Source organism: Natator depressus, chromosome 26 (genome assembly GCF_965152275.1).
Source record: "Natator depressus isolate rNatDep1 chromosome 26, rNatDep2.hap1, whole genome shotgun sequence".
NCBI lineage: Eukaryota > Metazoa > Chordata > Testudines > Cheloniidae > Natator > Natator depressus.
The window spans coordinates 2,373,746-2,392,367 of record NC_134259.1 but is presented as its reverse complement, the minus strand read 5'-3'; the positions used below and the strand labels follow the sequence as shown (position 1 = coordinate 2,392,367).

At 45.5% G+C, this 18,622-nt stretch overlaps 1 protein-coding gene across 2 annotated transcripts; it reads right to left on the bottom strand.

Moving 5' to 3' along the window:
* Positions 1-1,620: 1,620 nt before the first annotated feature.
* Positions 1,621-18,210, bottom strand: LOC141978209 (prolactin-releasing peptide receptor-like). 2 transcript variants are annotated; one of them, XM_074940117.1, is made up of 3 exons: positions 18,080-18,210; positions 15,663-16,106; positions 1,621-5,194 (listed from the first exon to the last, which is right to left on the bottom strand). In XM_074940117.1, exons 2-3 carry the CDS (start codon positions 16,079-16,081, stop codon positions 4,561-4,563), a joined length of 1,053 nt encoding a protein of 350 aa, XP_074796218.1. In that variant the 5' UTR covers positions 16,082-16,106; positions 18,080-18,210; the 3' UTR covers positions 1,621-4,560. The 2 variants fall into 2 exon arrangements, with proteins under 2 accessions (XP_074796218.1, XP_074796219.1); XM_074940118.1 differs by having other exon boundaries at positions 15,663-16,650; positions 18,080-18,208.
* Between the last annotated feature and the right edge of the window lie 412 nt (positions 18,211-18,622).

The following is an 18,622-nucleotide window of genomic DNA, read 5'->3' as shown; positions in this document are numbered from 1 at the left end:
GCAGAGCACAACAATAACCTAGTAATGGAGCCACAGGTGAAATACTAGTACGGTATGTGAGCAGTCCCTCCAGGCTGGGCGGCGATTTAGTTGCTGTTGAGGTTGGCAGTAACGAGGTAATATGCTTCAACACAGGTGTGGATAAGACCTCCGCTTTATAGTACTTCATGTGGAAAACCCAGGGGTGCTTTAAGAGCTGCTGAAATAGAGAAGCTGCAATATGGAGAAAGGCTCCGGAAGGCAATATGTGACGCACAGCAAAGGGCCTTTTTTATCCCCGGGCTCCCCAGCACCGGCTGCCTAGATTTTTTTGGGAGAGAGAGAGAGAGCTGCAGCTGCCCCGATTTTTCCCAGCATGCTTTCAGCACTGAGCAGCCGAGCCACCCTCCCGCCTACGTTGCTAATGCTCTCACTGGGGAGTGAAAGGTATTCAAAACCCCAACAAACAGGCACCCCAGCGTGACAGGCTGTGCAATGAGGGGGCAAAGAGAGAGCTCTCCAAAATCAAACCACAGCTCAGGAAGTGCTGGTACCTTCGGAAGGAAATCCACTTTGTGTGCCTATTGAGTCTGAATGAGTCATGAAAACAACGAGGAGTCTGGTGGCACCTTAAAGACTAACAGATTTATTTGGGCATAAGCTTTTGTGAGTAAAAATCCCACTTCTTCAGATGAATGGAGATGACTCCTCGTTGTTTTTGTGAATACAGGCTAACACAGCTGCCCCTCTGATAATGAGTCATGAGTTAAACTCCTCTCCCAGGCAATCAGAGCAGTGTTTACAAGAGATCATTGAGATAAGGACGTACACAGGGGTTTTAGCTATACATTCCTGTAGGGACCAGAGAAGAAAAACTGAACATGCACAAGAAAATCTGTGATGGTCAGTGAGGGCAGAGGGATGGGGAGCAGAAATGCCCATGTGCTCCTTGTTGAGGGAAACAGGCGGAGCATGGGGTTGCTGTGGCACTGGGGGGAGGAAGCTCTTTTCCCTCCTGCAACTATGTCAGTCACTTTCGAGCTCAGGAACTGAGAAAGCCCACAGCCGCTCCCTATCTATCACTTGAATTTATTAAGCAACAAAATGAGTTTCAAGAGGGAAAAATTGCTTTGATGCTCTGTCAGATTCTCCTCCTCCCCCATCCTGTTTTCTGCAAAGATTTGGAGAAGAAAGGGAGAAAGTGGGCCAGATTCTGCCAGGTGGCAAGCCCCTCGTGAGAGGTGCTGAGCACCCTCGCTTGATGTAAGTGGGAGCTGAAGGTGCTCAGCACCACTCAAGAGGCCAGCAGCACCTCATAGGATGGGGCCTAGGGAGAGCTGAGTGGGACCATCTCCTGCTAAGCTCTGGAGATGGGCTCCAGCATTTCCTGCTTCCTGATAAAAGAGACACATTCCTCTTTTCCGAGGCTGTGGTTCCTCTGGCACTTGTTCCCTTTTAAGAATAAATTCCCTTCTCCCCTCTCGAGACTGTTTAAAATACACCCCAGGGGGAATGACTGGCTTTTAGAAGTTACTCTGACATTTTCAAGCAAAATGATTTATTGATGCATTTTTAAACAATTCTTTGCCAAAAAAGAGCCACACTGAATTCTCCACAAAGAACTCGGCTCTTCTCCATTCTCTGCTGCTCAGACTTAGAATTTCTTTGGCTTTCTTTTCCTCCCTGCCTCCTCTTTCTTCTGCTTCCTCCTCCTCTTCATAAATGGGAAATGAAATATGTGAGAAACACATGGATTCTGCTTAGGGTGACCAGATGTCTTGATTTTATAGGGACAGTCCCGATTTTTGGATCTTTTTCTTATATCGGCTCCTATTACCCTCCACCCCCGTCCCAATTTTTCACATTTGCTGTCTGGGCACCCTAATTCTGCTGCATCCTTGCCAGTATCCTACAGGCTGGCACAAGCCTGAAGGAATTCAGTCTGCCCAAATCGTGACTGACACTGAGATCCATGGTGGCATCTTGTCAGGGTCCTATGGGCCACATCAACTCTGCATATGTTTTTATCCAATCAAAATAGATGCATACAGCACAGCCACCACATCGGCTTGCCTTTGTCACATCACAACTGTAGAAATCTGCAACTGATCTCCCCAGACTTCCCCCTGAAGTTACACAGAGTGGGGCAACAAAGGGTCGCATTTGGAACCCTACAGAAGACACTCCGGGCAGTGCACCTTAGGGTGCTGCTACTGAGCGCCCACTGGGCCTGGCATTGCAGGGGCTAAAGTGGAGTCCCTCAACAGGGAGCTCTCTGTGGCCAGTGTATGTCTTTTATGGGTGGTAGGTGATTAGCTGTTAGGTAGCTGGGTGACAGTGCTCTTTGGCTGGGTGACATAAGCGTCAGCCTGCTGCATCCCTTTTTCAGAGGGGATTATCAGAGCTGATTCCAGAAAGGAGAGAGGCCACAACAGAAAATCACAAAATCCCCATGGTACCGATGTACCTCCCTGCCCCAAAATCCCGCAGCTGCACTAAGGGCTGGAGAGGGGCAATGCGGTGAAGTAGTGAAACCCTTTCCAGGCCGGCTTCTGAATGTGGCTAGGAGCAGAGAGAAGGTGGGCAGGTGGGAAATCCGGGTCAGGGACCTGCTAAACCTCACTGGGCCCTGGGCCAAAGGGACAGGAAGAGGAGGGGGAAAGAGCGAGAAAGAAATGGAACAGGGACTACATAAGAGGCTTTACACACACACACACACACACACACACACGCCAATCTCCTTCCTCACTCATTGCATAGACATTTAGCTGGAAACTCATATCCCTAATGTAACCCTCCTGTGAGCTAGGGCAGACTTATTAGCCACATCTGAGGCCCAGAGAGGTGCAGTGACTAGGCCAAGGCCACACAGCAGCAAAGCTGGGAACAGAACCCAGGAGTCCTAACTGTTAGTCCTGTTCTATAGCCATTGGGAAACATCCTCCCCCATATCCAGATCCACTGATGTCTGGATGAAAACAACCCTCTCTTTGAAGGAGTCGTCATGAGAAAAAAGAATCTCAAGTCTCTGGCCCTGCTTTATTAGGCATCAAACACATCTGCTCAGCGAACAGCAGGTGAGGGATGAAATCATTCGAATCATGTCAGTTACACATCACTAGGATCTCACTCACTGCAGTTCTGTTCCCAGCAGGCATCAGGGCTGCAGCGTCTGCACTTTGGAAAAGAAAATCGCCTCTAAGCTCAGTGTTTGAGAGAGGAATCTTGAAGTAGTTATTCCTTTATATTTATTGTAGTATTACAGATTCCAGCCAACAAACCTCATTCTGAGATATGCAAGAAAGAGTTTTGTATTAGACACAGGAATGCTTTGACAAAGTTACATTGCAACCCCAAACACTCGTGCATATACTTCACTGTCCCAAGCTTCTGTTTGACTTAAGCAGCCCCTCCCATGGCCAACCAAATCATTCTTCTGTTGAAAGAAAGAAAGAAAGAAAGAAAGAAAGAAAGAAAGAAAGAAAGAAAGAAAGAAAGAAAGAAAGAAAGAAAGAAAGAAAGAAAGAAAGAGGAAACTATGCACAATAAGTCAGTCTTTCACCCCCACTGAATGGAGGAGCAGTTCAATTCCTATTTAACTTAATCAGGAGAGGTGGGGGTTGTGCACCAATATATGCAGGGCTGAATATGGTGCAGTATTTGTTCACATATACCCACCCTCCCATCACCATTAGACACAAATCCACTTTTCCCCAGGCTATTGCCCTGAAGTCATGCTGCTTTGTGCTGTGGTGGTATCATATCCAACATGGCAAGCAGGCTGTACAAACATAGGAAGTGCCAGACCGGACCAGACCTGAGATCCAACTAGTTCACAATCTTGTCTGCCACAGTGGACAATACTAGAAGGTTCTGAGGAAAGTGTAAACCCCCACAATGGACAGTTATGTAGTACAGTGCCCCTGGGAAAATGTCTTCCTGACCCTCTGCAGTTAGTGCTTGGCTTACGCATGACGGTGTGTATCCCTTTGATATTTTGGTCCTGACTAGTGTTCTGGGTATCCTTATTCTGAAATCTGCTATGGTCTGTACCTCAAAGATGCCTTATGATGGTGTGTTCCCCAGGCTGATCGTGCTTTGGGTAAAAAAGCACTCTGGTTCTTAAAGTTCAGTTCTTGGATGGGTGACATCTGGGGACCATGCAGATGTGGGAGATACCCTGTGCTCTTTCCTCTGAGCGAGTACTGAGCTTCATCACGTTCTAAAGGACATGACACTGCTGGAGCAGATGAGCAGAAACCCGAGGACCCCATGATTTGCACACATTAAAGACCTGGTGGCACTTTTTGCAAGAGCTGGGGCATATTGTAATTCTGTAATTTAAAATCCCAAACTCCCATTGCAATTGCGGTGGAATACAGCATCATTCACTTCACATCCCAGAACTCTCGTGCAATATGGTTGGCTGCTGTTAAACTCGTAAATAGTCACAGCCTTCCACCTGCGAGGAGCCTGCATTTCAGGAGGTGGGTGTGCTGATTCTTGTGTGTCTCAGTTTGGGATGCAAAGAGTGAGAGAAATGCGAGACCATCAGAAAGCAGAGAACCCAGATTCCGGGCCTCAGAGCATCACGCTCACGGCTACGCAGTTATTGGTGGGGATGATTTTCTGCTTGAAGGTGAACATCTTCTTCAGCTCGCTGCGGAAGCGGTCATGCAGCCAGGCGTAGAGGAAGGGGTTGCAGCAGGAGGAGCTCATGGCGAACCAGTGGCAGAGCAGCTGGATGAGCAGGAAGTAGTGCTTGTTGATGAGATTGATGTCTATGTCACGAATAATGTTGAAGACATGGATGGGGAGCCAGCAGATCCCAAAGGCAGCCACCACCAGCACGATGAGGCGGAAGATCTTCCTCTTCCTCACCCGGTCGAACTCTGCCTGGCTTTGCGTTGGGTGACCGGGCACCACGCGGTTCTTCAGCTTGACTGTGATGCAGATGTATGCGAGGGAGACAGCTGAGAGGGGCAGGATGTAGGTGATGATCAGGGTACTGTAGGCATAGGCCAGGCGCTCCTTCTCCTTCTCCATCCAGAACTCCTCACAGATGGCAAATCCTTCCTTCTGGAACTCCACGTGATACGTGTGGGCGATGGCGGGGGCCACCAGCGTGCAGGACAGCAACCAGATTCCACCCACCACATACACACAGGTGGTGACCGAGATGCGCTTCTTCAGTGGGTGCACTGTGGCATAGTACCTGGAAAGAGAGGGAGAGGGAATGAGCGTGGTGAGTCACAGCTCCCACTGCCGCTTTCTCCTGAATGGCATTATCCCTATAGCTCATATATCTCACCAGTCAGGGCATGGTCCCGGCGTGTGTGCACGTATCAAGACCCAAATAAGGCCTTAGCGATGTATAGGAACTTAGCAGCTCGCCCTGAGGGGTCATGAGGGGTCCTCCTGACTGAGCTGGGGGCGGAATCAAGCTGAGCTCACATTGCTCTTTGAAGATCTTATTGTTTGCTCAGAACCTGGCAGACGTTGAAACTAGCATTTGGGTCCATGGGTAGAGGAGGGTGGAGCAGGAGCAGTAAACAAATGCTCCAGTGACCAACTGCATGGAGAGAGTGGTCACTACCAGCCACACAGACCCCTGCCATGGTCCCAGAGGGTGACTCATCCACAGTGATGTATACTGAGTAACGTAGTTACCTAAATTAGCCGCTAGAGACCGTTTTACATTAACGTGCACACGTTCTGCTGCTGTCCTTGTGTTCATGTATTTACAACAGTGGAGATGCTGTTTTAACTGCACTCTCTCTCTGTCCCACCTTTGAAAGCTATAACTCTGCTCTTAATTTTCACCCAAGCCCCTGGTCCAGGTGTTTCAGGGTCAGTATGGGGTTGACGTTTCCCCTCAGAGGGCAAAGCCCTCTCCAAGCAGACAGCTAGTGCTATGCATCTCTGAAATCCTCCGGATACAGCTCAAGTGGGCCCCACATGGTGCCTAGGCCTTGTGCCGGCTCCTCTGCACAGGATGGTGCTTCACCCACAATTAATGCACAGGGAGTCCACTCTGTTAGAGAACAAAGAACGCCACCCCTACTGAACTGTGGAGTCACTGATGGAAAGATTTCATCCTCTGCTGGTGACTACTATAGAGGACCATCTTCCGGTGTATGATTTTAGAGGCACAGCTTCCATCATTGTTAATGATTCCTGAGGCACTGTCCCACAAAGTTATGTCTACTGTATATTTGATCAGCTTCATCGACATTACCTGGGTTGGAGAAATGACAGAGGAAAAGGAAAGGCCAGTCAGTACAGGAGACAGGTATCAAAAGGTACAGAGATGCCCAGGCAGCTTCTCCTATTTACCTCATCCCGAGATACAAGAACAAACGGGCACTTGCTGAAACTAGAAGGTTAAAAATTAAAATACATTTTAAAAAGCATTAAGTTTCTCCACCGATGAAAGGCGAGAGTACTTAATGCATTCCCTAGTTAACCTTTGGAACTCACCATCTCAGTATATAACTGAGGTAAAGAGTGAGTGTGGTAAGAACAGCATCTGCCAGTACTTGCACTAGCTAAGGTAAAATTACAAGGACTATCAACCAGGTTTCAGGGTCTAAACTGATCACTTGATGGTGTAATAAAGCCATTTCCTGCCATAATATATATATCTATATAGTACTGCTCAGCTGGGGAGAACTACATCTCCTGACGCATCCAGCGCTGACAACCCATCAGAGACAAGCTATCAGACTCAACGGGCTCTTGCTCTGTTCTAGTTCTACCTTCTGCAGTATGTGCCCCTCGTTACAGTCCCTAAAGCGTCTGGTAGACCTTAATCGATAAAACTCCACAGAACCACGGAGAGTCAGCAGCCGTCAGCCAAGCAGCAGCACTAGCAAATTCCAGGGCTGAGCACAAAAGCGACAAAAGAGGTTTCCCCTTCAGTTCCAAAGCTGTCGTTTTCCAGTTAGTCAAACATTTAATGGCTGCTTTTTCTTATTTCATTAGCATTACATTTCTGTTGCATTAAATTAAGCAAAGAGGCCTAACACGAGGTGCCAAATCTGCAGGAAATGACACCCTTGCAGTGCAGAAAAGCCTGAAGTCCCTAAGAGCTGTAATTATCCCAGCAGAGGCACAGCCACAGAATTAACCCCTAGGAACAGCTTTTATTGTGGAAGAACGAAATAATAGCGGCTTTTCTTTTCCCCATCCTGAGGCCTTGTGTTAAACCGTAGGTGCCTTCAGTCGTCTCCAGAAACACCCAGCCCCTCCGAATGCTCCTGATCAACCACCCAGGCAGCCCTTTGTGTAAAGTGACTCTGAATCATACTTGGGAGCTCCAGGCAACATTTTTTAAAAGACTAAAATGAAAAAAAATCACCTAATTAATCTCTTTTCTCCTCCTTCACTAGGTGCATTGTTTTCATTTCCTCGCTATTTCTTATGGTCAAAGACTTGTAAGAGCTGAGTCTCCTGCTAGCCATTTTAAGTGACTAAACTGTGGTTTTATGTAGCACCTTTCACATACTAGGTGTTCTGCATTCAGCACTAACTCACACTCAGCTCTCCCCCTCTGACTGTCTGTCTATGTACGTATCCGTACCTCACTCTTCTCCTCGATGTTTGAACCTATGTAACTGATCGACATTCACATTCGGGAAAGCATCTCGATTCAGGACAGCCCTTAAGCATGTGCTGAACTTTAAACGTGCTGAAGTCCTATTGACGTCAATGAGACTTAAGCCCACACTCAACTTTCGGCAGATGGTTATGTGGTGCCTTGTGTCAGGGCCAGAGAGTTGAAATTATCTAGCTGTGTCCCAGCCTATATTCCAGCTAGTAATAAATGCCCCAATTAGATATTATTCAAATTATCTGTATTTTTATTATGACCTTCTTATCCCTTTACTTGTATTTTATTACTAGATTGCACAAAACATTCAAGATTATAATGGAAAATAGGGACTGGAAAGGAGCATCTGAAATTAAACAAACCCTCAGCAGACGCTTGCATAGCAATTGAACTGATCTCTCTGACAATAAACCTACATGTGATGGATATTTAATATTTTTTATAATTTATCATTTATTTTGTCTAGGCAGGAAAGCAAGCTTGCATCTGTCACATGATCCTCCCAAAACCAGGATTCTGATCAATCTGTGCCATCAAACGAGCGGGACAGCCATATACAGAGCTAAACTCAGGCTAGACCTAGGCTTATAAGAGATGTGCGTTCCCGCTTAACTTTACACACGAGTAGCTCATTGAGATGAAGCACACGCCTGTCTTTGCAGGATCAGAGCCTTACCCCTGATTCCCTTCTCAGAGGTGCAAGAGAATTCTTTAATTCTAGTGTAAATGGGACCTTTGAACTGAACAGTACCTGACCATTGCATTGGCAAAGATGATGCTTTGACACAGAATTTGAAGGTTCTGTGACTTGCCCCATTCACAGAGTAAATATTTTAAGGCCATTTCATTCTGGATGCTGTTGGGCTGTGATATGACCAGTTTCTCACAGAATGTATACATCTCTTTAGGGATGTAAGGGTGTGAAATTCCTCAACTCCCGGCCATGCAGAAAGCCAGCGCAAAGCCGGTGAACCACCTAAGTCCTACTTATTTTAGGACTCATGTGGGTCTGGGGTGGTGAATAGGCTTTGTGCTGCCGCTTTGCACATAGGAGAATCTCATCCTATCTGAAAGAGTCCCTTTGGAAAGGGCAGCTAAGTGTTTTAGCTAAATCCTTCCGATCCACCATAATTTCCTAACCAACCCTTTGAATTTAAGGGTACTGACCGGTTTCGTAATTCCTGGGAAGGTGCACAAACTCCAAAGACTGGATGGAGGAAAATTAACACAGAGGCCTGGTTTGATTGAACAATAGGAGCCTGATTCACCACTCCACTCCATTAGCTTCACCCTGACATGACTCATTTGGAGTTAGTGAAGTAACACTGTCATGAAACATGTATAAGAGAGTGGTGAATCAGGCCTTATGTTGATAAATAATATGCAGCCAAGAAGACTTACGGTGATGGGAACTTGAGAAACATCTAAGATGACAGACAGAGACAGACAGGTATTTTCAATAATGACATTTTCCATTCCAAGCTAGTGGTGCCTTCTATACCTTGCAATGTACCGCAGAATCACTGCTTTAGGGAAGGAAAGGGAGTAGTTAAAAGTAGGGGTCCTTGAACACGTAGCCCTAAGTGTGCGGTTATAAAGGGGATTGTGAATGCTGTAGCTCCTTTCATCTAGATTCTCCTTTAACATGGAGGAACAGCCCAACCCTAAATGCAAAGAATAGAGTTACAGAAATTCAAGATGGGAAAGCCTTATTGGGACATAACTAGTCCAGCCCCCCATCAGAAAATGCAGGATCAGACCAAACAACACAGTTACCAAGTATATTTAAGTCTCACATAATCAGATTTCCAACACACCCCTTGGCAGGTCATCCTACCTCCTAAGAGATCTCACTGTCAGAAAGTTCTTTCCTGCTAGTCCAGCCTAAATCTTCCCTTTGTTCGTCTAATCTGCTTTGCCTCCATTGCACCTGTTTTGTTCTGCCAGCGTCTGAGTCATGTTTGCATTAAAGATGCTCCTTGTATCTGCGGCTTAGTTTTGGAATCTGCCTATTTCTTTCCATTCCCCACTGGGACTGCAGCCTTCCCTACAAAAGTGACATCACCATGGAAACACAATGTTAAAAAACCCAAAGCCCAAAAAAACAAGCCCCAACCCAGATCCCATGTCTGTCTCCGTTTAGGAAGGGATCGTGCCTGCCATTTGGGGGTCAGAACAATTTGTCTAGCACAGATTTGTATGAGAAGGTATTAATAACCTGAAATGAGCAGAAATGATACCTAGTGCTTTACAGAACCAACAGTCAAGGACATCACTATTTAGTGGCACTGAAATCAGAACAAGAGCAATAGGAAGTTCACTCCCAAACTAAACACACATACATTTCCAGTCCCATGCTGGCTGCTTAGCCCTCCTGGTCAGGTGAAGAGATGTGAAATTAGCTTATTTTGCAACACAGCTGGCTACAAGTTGCAAGCATGGGGAACATTTTATGATCTCTGCCTATCGGAAAGAAGCATGGGGCACAAATATGCCTCACACAAAGAGAAGGAGATTGAGTAGCATATTCCTGTTGTGTTTGCATCACAATTTGGAACCTTCTGGCATGATGACACTGGTTTAATCTTCACCGTGCCATGGCATCTCTCCAGCCCTGATGAGTGCCAAAGCCACAGGACTTCACTACAAAGTGCAGAAGGAGGAAAGGAAATGGAATTGCTATTTGCAGTGATCTAGGCTCTGTCATTGGATCAATCTGTCATACCTGGTGTTTGCACCAGCTCCAAGAAAGTAAGAAGCTTGTTACTGGATTTACAAAGTCCTGTCTTGGCACAGTAGAGATGTTTGATCAGGTCACTATCATGCCATAAGCTGCACTGGTTTTAAAGTCACACAGACTTCCCACTTTTACACCAAGCAACAGCACTGAGTGGAAAGACACCTTTTAATGCAGAGTTTGATGTACGTGTAGTGGGCTCTGCAGTGACTTCATGTCAGTGCCCTCAATAACAAGCTCTTCTCCCAACCAAGTCAGAAGCTTGCTATAACCCACACCGAAGACAACAGAAAAGAGCAAAAGACTATGGTTCAAATCCGAGTCCTGACACAAGGGAAAACGGGCTGTTTCTTTCTCATCCTAGATCCTATATATAGATATTCTGCACCGCTGGTATTTTCTGCTCAGCAGAAAGCCAGTGCTGGAAAAGCAGCGGGTGCTGCAGCTAGCGATGAGGTGCAAGGACAGAGCTGGGTGTGTGGGGAGTGGGTCAGGACTGAGCCTCTCTCCTGAATGAGGCTATATTTGCCAGGTGGTGGACTGGACCCCTCTGCAAAGACTTGCTTAGCAAACAGCGAATGAACATATCGCTGGGAAGCATGGAGATACTGCCTTTCATGCTCCTGAGACTAGTCTTGTTGCATCCCTCTAAGGAGGATTAATTTCCATTTGCCCTGCTGCCCGCTTTCTAATCTCCTTGTTGGTATGATCAGTTATTACTGCTGTTTGCATGGTGCAGACAATGTCAGCGCCGCCCAAGACACAAAGCGGAGGACATATGTATCATCTCCTCCTGCGCGTACACACAGTTGAATAGACATGCCGGAGATTATTCAATGAATGTAAAAATCTCAGGCCAGATCCTCAGCTAGTGTAAATCAACCTAACTCCACTGATTTCACTGGAGCGACATGGATTACACCAGCTGAGGCTCTGGCCCTAACAGTCGCACTTTAAGAGTAGATCTACATGGCAGAAAAGGTGTGTTCTTACCTTGGGTTAGCTCATTTGAGCAGAAGTAGCAGTGAAGACACGGCAACTCGGCTTTTACCTTAGGTTAGCAGCTCGAGTGAAAGCCTGCAGGGTTGAACCTGTGCTGCTAACTCGAGTTGCAGTGTCTTCACTACTATTTTACCCTGAGTTAGCTAAGGCAAGTTAAGAACATGCCCTTTATTTGCAGTGTAGACATACCCTATGATACCCTCTCCAGTTGGTCTTTTCACTGCAGCAGCACCGACCTGTTCTTTTCCAGTGCGGGCATCAGGCACTACTCCACTGTCAGTCCGTCTGTCACTCCAAGCCTGGTGGCCCTTTCACTTACACTAGTCTCACTCCCCCGACAGCAGCGAAGTTACTCAAGATCTACAGTGGTATAAATATTGATTGGTTTTCCTGTGACACCCGTCACCACACAGTCTGAGCACCTCACATACCTTAATGAACAGAGTCTTATGGCACCCCTTTGGGGGAGCAAAGTGTTGGTACTTCCCTTTACAGAGGGGAAACTGAGGCACGGGCAGAGAAAGTGACTTGACTCAGGAGACACACAGAATTGCAGCAGAGCCAGAACTGCAGCCAGATCTCTAAAGTCTTAGTCCTATGGCTAAACCCAAGCCCCTCCTACTACAGTTAACTACTAAAAGGAACAATTCTGCACTGTGCAGCGGAAGCTGGACCTACTAGGCTATTGGCAACAGTTTCTAGGGTTCTGTGCTAGAATTCAGAGCAAGAGAAGCTGTCATCTGCAGGAGATGATGCTCTGAGTTGTTAAAATGTTCAGTCTTTTGTGGCATGGATGTGCATTCGTGCTAGATTTGATGCTGAATGACCGCCAGCACTGTGTTTGGTGTGGCAGATTCTCATGAATCTGAGTATGGTCTCCAGCCTGCAGGCTGGGAAGTCTGCCTGGGAACTGTCAGGAGTGAGAGCTGATTTGCTTTGGTGAGCAGAAAACATCTGAAGAGCTGGATGGCTGACGTTTATTAATCTTGCCCTGAAGGGGACTCCAGACAGCATGGATTGTAAGTGAGGTAATTGACAGGCACCAAAAGAAAAGCACTTGAAAATGAAGAGAAGCCTCAAGAAATTGAGCTGGGTTAGAAGAAAGTGATCAATGGGAATCTAATTCCAGGTGCTTGCCTCATCTGGGCTCGATTGTGCTACTGAATGCCTCTCAAGATCAAGCAATTAGAGAGCAAAAAAAAAACCTGACCCAACCTAGGGCCAAAGCCTGAGGTTCTTACACAGTCCTTATTCAGATAGGCCTCCAATTAACTTCTGTTGGAGTAAAAACTGCAAAAGGGCCTGTGAATTTGGCCTATACACATTAAGGGCCAGATTATCAAAAGTGCTCCGCCCTCAGCAGCTCCCATAGCTTTCAATGGCAAACCTATCCACTTCCTTTCGGTGCCTAAACAGCCGGTGATCTCTGCTGAAAATCTGGCCCTAAGGGCCTGATTTTATGCAGTGCTGAGCACCCTTTAATCCCATTTTGTGGGCGAAGAAAGCCGCAGTGCGGGTCCAGATCCCTGTGGGCAAGAGTGTGTCCCTCCTTTCCACACCTGTGTGGCAGAGGGGAGAACAAAAGGATCCTGCTCCTTTTCGCAGCCCTCTCAGGGAGAATACAGCCCCGGAACACAGGGGAATTCAGGGGCTACTACGGAGTTGCTCCCCATTGGTTACCCAGGTGTTACACAACTTTCAATCCCCCTTCCCAGCCTAGATCCCCAGAGCCTGGAGTCAGGCCGAGGAGGGGACCTACAGGAATATATTGATCCTTTAAATGGTCTCAGCGGGGTAAGCTGAGCCGATGGGGCTGAAAGTTAACAGTGAGTGAGCAGAACTGACCACGAGAACTGTAGGAAACAGCTGCTGCAAAGGAAATGGAGGGAAATAATAAGAAGGAGGGAAATTAATATTAATTCTGACTGAGACACAGGAACTCCCGGCTGTGTCTGTAATAATTTCTCTAGCACCTCTCATTCACAGGTGCCCAGATGCTTTGCAAACACTAAGCCTCTCACCCTGGATAGGTTTCAGAGTAACAGCCGTGTTAGTCTGTATTCGCAAAAAGAAAAGGAGTATTTGTGGCACCTTAGAGACTAACCAATTTATTTGAGCATGAGCTTTCGTGAGCTACAGCTCACTTCATTGGATGCATACTGTGGAAACTGTTATTCCCATTATACAAAACAATTTAGAATCAGATTTCCAGAAGAACCCAGCTCCCACTTAGACACCTGTAAGTGGCCAGGCTTACAAAAGATCTGAGAACTACTGCTGGTTGGAACTTCAGTGGAACTGCCTTGCAAAATGCAGTTGTCTCAAACTCAAAACCATGTTGTATGCACCAAAATTTGGTTGGGGGGGTGGGGTGGGAACGAATCCCAGCAATGAAAAACAACCATTTTGATTTTTCATTTTTGAAACAACTTTTTGCTTTGAATATCTTTTTATTTGTATTATATTGTATATTGTAACACAAAATAATAAAGTAAAAATTGGCACCAAACATTTTGATTGCTCTGAAACTTTTTTTTCCTGGAATTTTCCTTCCTAGAGCATTCTGAAATTTGCAGGTTTTCTTCCAATTTGAAACAGAGCCAAGATTTAGACATCTCAAAATCCTTCTTGAAGCAGAATTCCTGTCCTGGAACAGCTCTACTCAACATGCCAGTGCTGATGTCTCTTAGTACCTGGACTTAAGTGTTGCAGTGGGAGCTGAGGGTTCTTTTAAAAATCTGTCTCCAGCTGTGGGTGCTAAGTGCTTGCAAATCTGTTCCTGAGCTCTGCTGAAAGTCTGATCCTCTGATTTGCCCACAGTCTCTCACAAGTCACGTTTCAGAGTAACAGCCGTGTTAGTCTGTATTCGCAAAAAGAAAAGGATCAGTGACAGATCCTAGAGGTGTCAATAGGCGCATTTGATAAACACCATTCAGATACATTAATAAAACAAAATCAATCAGTCCCTTCACCACCCTGTGCCTCAGTTTCCCTGATCTGTAAGATGGGGATAATAAATCATGCCTATCCTCATTAGGGTGCTGTGAGGGTTATCACATTAATATTTGTACATTTGAAGAGGCAAAATGTGATGTAAGGGAAAGTAATAAGATTTATAGTTAATTACTGAAATTATTAAAATTTCAGTTCCCCCTCATCTCCAAAGTGATCCTTTTTCTATGCAAAAACCTAGACATTTTTTACACTTGGAATTTCATTTTGCTGAAAATCCTTTTTCACAGTGAATCACACAAAACTGCAAAGTGTCACATGCCCCAGTACAATAAAAAGCCAAATACCTGAAGGACAACCCATCAGTCTCATAGATCTTGGGAGACAGGCCAGTCCTTGCTTACAGACAGCCCCCCAACCTGAAGCAAATACTCACCAGCAACCACACAACAAAAACACTAACCCAGGAACATATCCTTGCAACAAAGCCTGTTACCAACTGTATCCACATATCTATTCAGGGGACACCATCATAGGGCCTAATCACATCAGCCACACTATCAGAGGCTCGTTTACCTGCACATCTACCATCATGTGCCAGCAATGCCCCTCTGCCATGTACATTGGCCAAACTGGACAGTCTCTATGTAAAAGAATAAATGGACACAAATCAGATGTCAAGAATGATAACATTCAAAAACCAGTCGGAGAACACTTCAATCTCTCTGGTCACTCGATTACAGACCTAAAAGTGGCAATTCTTCAACAAAAAAACTTCAGAAACAGACTCCAACGAGAGACTGCTGAATTGGAATTAATTTGCAAACTGGATACAATTAACTTAGGCTTGAATAGAGACTGGGAGTGGATGTGTCATTACACAAAGTAAAACTATTTCCCCATGTTTATTTCCCCCCCACCCCCCATTGTTCCTCACATGTTCTTGTCAACTGCTGGAAAGGGTCCACCTTGATTATCACTACAAAAGGTTCCCCACCACCACCCCCGCTCTCCTGCTGGTAATAGCTCAACTTACCTGATCACTCTTGTTACAGTGCTTATGGTAACATCCATTGTTTCATGTTCTCTGTGTATATAAATCTCCCCACTGTATTTTCAACTGCATGCATCCGATGAAGTGAGCTGTAGCTCACGAAAGCTTATGCTCAAATAAATTTGTTAGTCTCTAAGGTGCCACAAGTCCTCCTTTTCTTTTTGCGGATACAGACTAACATGGCTGCTACTCTGAAAGATTTCTTAGTGATATTGAAAAGATTTTGCTCTTTTGAGGCCAAAAAATTACTAAATAATTCCCTCACCCAAATTTTTTAAAAAAGGAAAATCATCATTTCCAAAGGGCTGGCTAGGAACTACTGTTACCTGTCTACAGCAATCGCTGTGAGGGTGAAGACAGACACATAGACTGTCATAGGCTGCATCAGGAACACGAAATAACACAAGAACTTCCCGAAGATCCAGCCCTGTGGGTTGAAGGCGTAGGCCAGGGTAAAAGGAACACATGTCGCACACATCAGCATGTCTGAGAAAGCCAAGTTCCCGATGAAGAAGTTGGTGACATTGTGCATCTTCTTGGTCCTACAGATGACATAGAGGAGAAGGTAGTTGCCAAAGATGCCGATCAGCACCACCAGGGCGTAGCAGGGGATGATGAGGGGCTTGAAGGACTGGATCAACTGGACTCCCGTAAACTGAGAGCTGGAATTGGAGCTGTTCTTGAGGACGATCTCATTGATGCTGTCATTGGTTGGGAGCTTGTCCCAATTCCCAATTGGTTCCATGAGTCAAAGTCAACTGAGAAGCAAGCTTAGACAAGAGCAGAAGGGGGTCAGCATTAGTGACCTTAATTACAGGGTCATAACCATGATTCCATTCATTTTCAGTTCATGGATATAGTTAGCAACCCGTGTATGTGCCATTTATGATTGAGTCCTTCTGTGGGCATCTCTTTTGGTTGGAGCAGCAAACAATCCATGAGAGGTCAAATGTGACCTGTTAACCTGATTCAGTCTCTCAGCTTTGCAGAGAGTTTCCATCTAAGTTTGAGTATCCCTGCGTGAACAGTTATTCAGGTGCTACCCACTGATACTCCTCTCTGTTCTGTAATTCACGGGTCACACCTTGAGAATTGAATTGAAATATCCTTGTGGTACATCAAATTTTACTTCATGTTTGTGCTCCAGCTGCATCTAGCCTTCATACTGAGGCCAATTTGGTTCCCCTCAAGTCCTGTCCCTTTAGCCTCCTTATAATCTGATTTCTTTGTCTCAAACTTCCTCAGAATATTTTCCCCCGTTTAATTTTCCTGGCTTGACTGGAAGGTCTGGGAAGTGGTTTGTTCTACAGATTCCTGGGAAAGAAGATGGAAAAACTGAGGTTTAGAAGAGGAGGGATTCAGATAAATAGCCCTCCGCTGATAAAGGGGACAATTCTAAGAAGAGAGGGCCAGATTTAAAATCCCAAATTTAGGATTTTAAAGAAAGACAGAAATCGGTGGACACAGAATAGATTCAGTCTTGGAATACAAATCCCTCCAAGTCACCCCCACCATTCATGTCCCTTCTTATCCTTGTCTGTCAGGGGGTTTTGGTTGGCCAGTGCAGAGCCACAAGGACACAGCACTCATGCCCGCGAAGCTGATACCATGAGAACTTCTGCTGTACATCACTCAGGAGTGTATACAACTCATTTCCAGAGACCCTTCAATTCTCCACAAGTAGGAGATAATGAATGGATTCCTGCTGTTATTCACAATGAGTACACACAAGTGCATTCCACAGCCAGCGGGTTTTATTATGTTCTTAAAATATATGTTTTCCCACAAAGCATTGGGAGTTGCAGCTCAAATTATTTTTCAGTCTGACCTGAAAAACACTATTCTAGCACCTACTCTCCCATTTTTCTATGGAAGAGGGTTAGTGAGCTTTTTAGTAAAGTAGCCCATTTCTCCTTTCCTGAACCCCCTCATTTCCATCTTTGTCAGCTATTATTTCACTCTGTAAACTCCTACGGCGAAGTCTTATCTAATTTAATAGAACAAAAATCACACACTTTCTATAGACTTTAGGAAACATCTTACAGAACTGAATAAAGAATTCTATCCCTGCCCTAGAATTCTATAGGATGGCTCCAGAAACCTATAGAAAGCTTAGCAGACTCTGTTAAATCTAGATTTTTAGATTAATTTCTATTGAGCCCCGTTGGTTTTATCCTTATTCAACTGTATAGAACTTTTCCATACAGGGAGCATTTTGAGACACTGTTCATATGGAAGATGCTTTCAAAATAAACAATAGATTATGAAAGGCAATTTCAAAGTATTATTTCTGTGAAACCCTAGCAAAGTAATGCATTTTACATCACAGCCATATCCTCAAACCTTTCCATTCTGCTCCCAAATGAGCTTCCAAATGTGAATTGTAGAAAGGAACTAGCTGTCTCAGCAACACAATGAATGTAAAATCCTCCTTTACATTATTTTGTATAGGAGTCCTTGCTTCTTCTGAGATGATACTAAACAGCAAAATAATACCATCTCAGCTGTCCACGCTAAGGGCATGTTTACAATGAGACACCAGTTTTCAGGAAATAAGTAACTTCTACAATGCAGTAGCATCTAACTACAGAACCGTTCCAACCAGTTAGGCACATTTCTTGCTCACTAGTTGGGTTATGCATACAGTACATTTAAAAGAAAAAGAAAAATCTGCTTCTCCATTTGGGCTGAATATTCCCTCTGTAAATGCAGATAAAAGAAAACCATTGCATTCTCTACTGACCTGGTGCAGAGGAAAGTCAGGGCGGAAGGGCACTCAGGAGCTGTGTTAATTCCAGGAGGGGTTTGTGTGTCAGAGAGAGGAAGAGAATTCAGACTGCTCTCTGATCCTTTGGGGCTCTGTATTCCAACTATGCTCATATCTGTGTGCTGAACTTACGGAGATCCATGCTTCCAACCCTCTCACTCCCCCCACTGGCTGCTGCCTCTCTCCGCTCCTTCCTGTAACCGCAGTGAGGATATGGAGCTTGATTCTCTTCTGCCACAACTGTCAATTAGCAGTAACTTCTCTGAAGCCGGAGGAGGAGAAAATTCCAGGCTGGAGGCCTCAGCCCAGAGATGTCAAAGGCCCTTTTTGCTTACATCTCAATGGCCCTTCTCTGCAGGGCTCAATTTGTGCCAGGGCTTACCAGGACGGAGCCCCAGCATCTCTGGGCTTGGCAGTTCGTAGCCCTGGAACCTTTGGGCTTGGCAGTTCGTAGCCCCAGCATCTCTGGGCTTGCCATGTCAGTTTTGAAAGTGCAAAAATTGCTTGAGCCCCAGCACC

Excerpts from the sequence above, each read along its gene's own strand:
- LOC141978209 (XM_074940117.1), bottom strand. The coding sequence starts at position 16,081 with ATGGAACCAATTGGGAATTGGGACAAGCTCCCAACCAATGACAGCATC. Across the intron at positions 5,195-15,662 it reads ACAGCGATTGCTGTAGACAG|GTACTATGCCACAGTGCACC; the intron begins GTAACAGTAGTT and ends CTCTCTTTCCAG.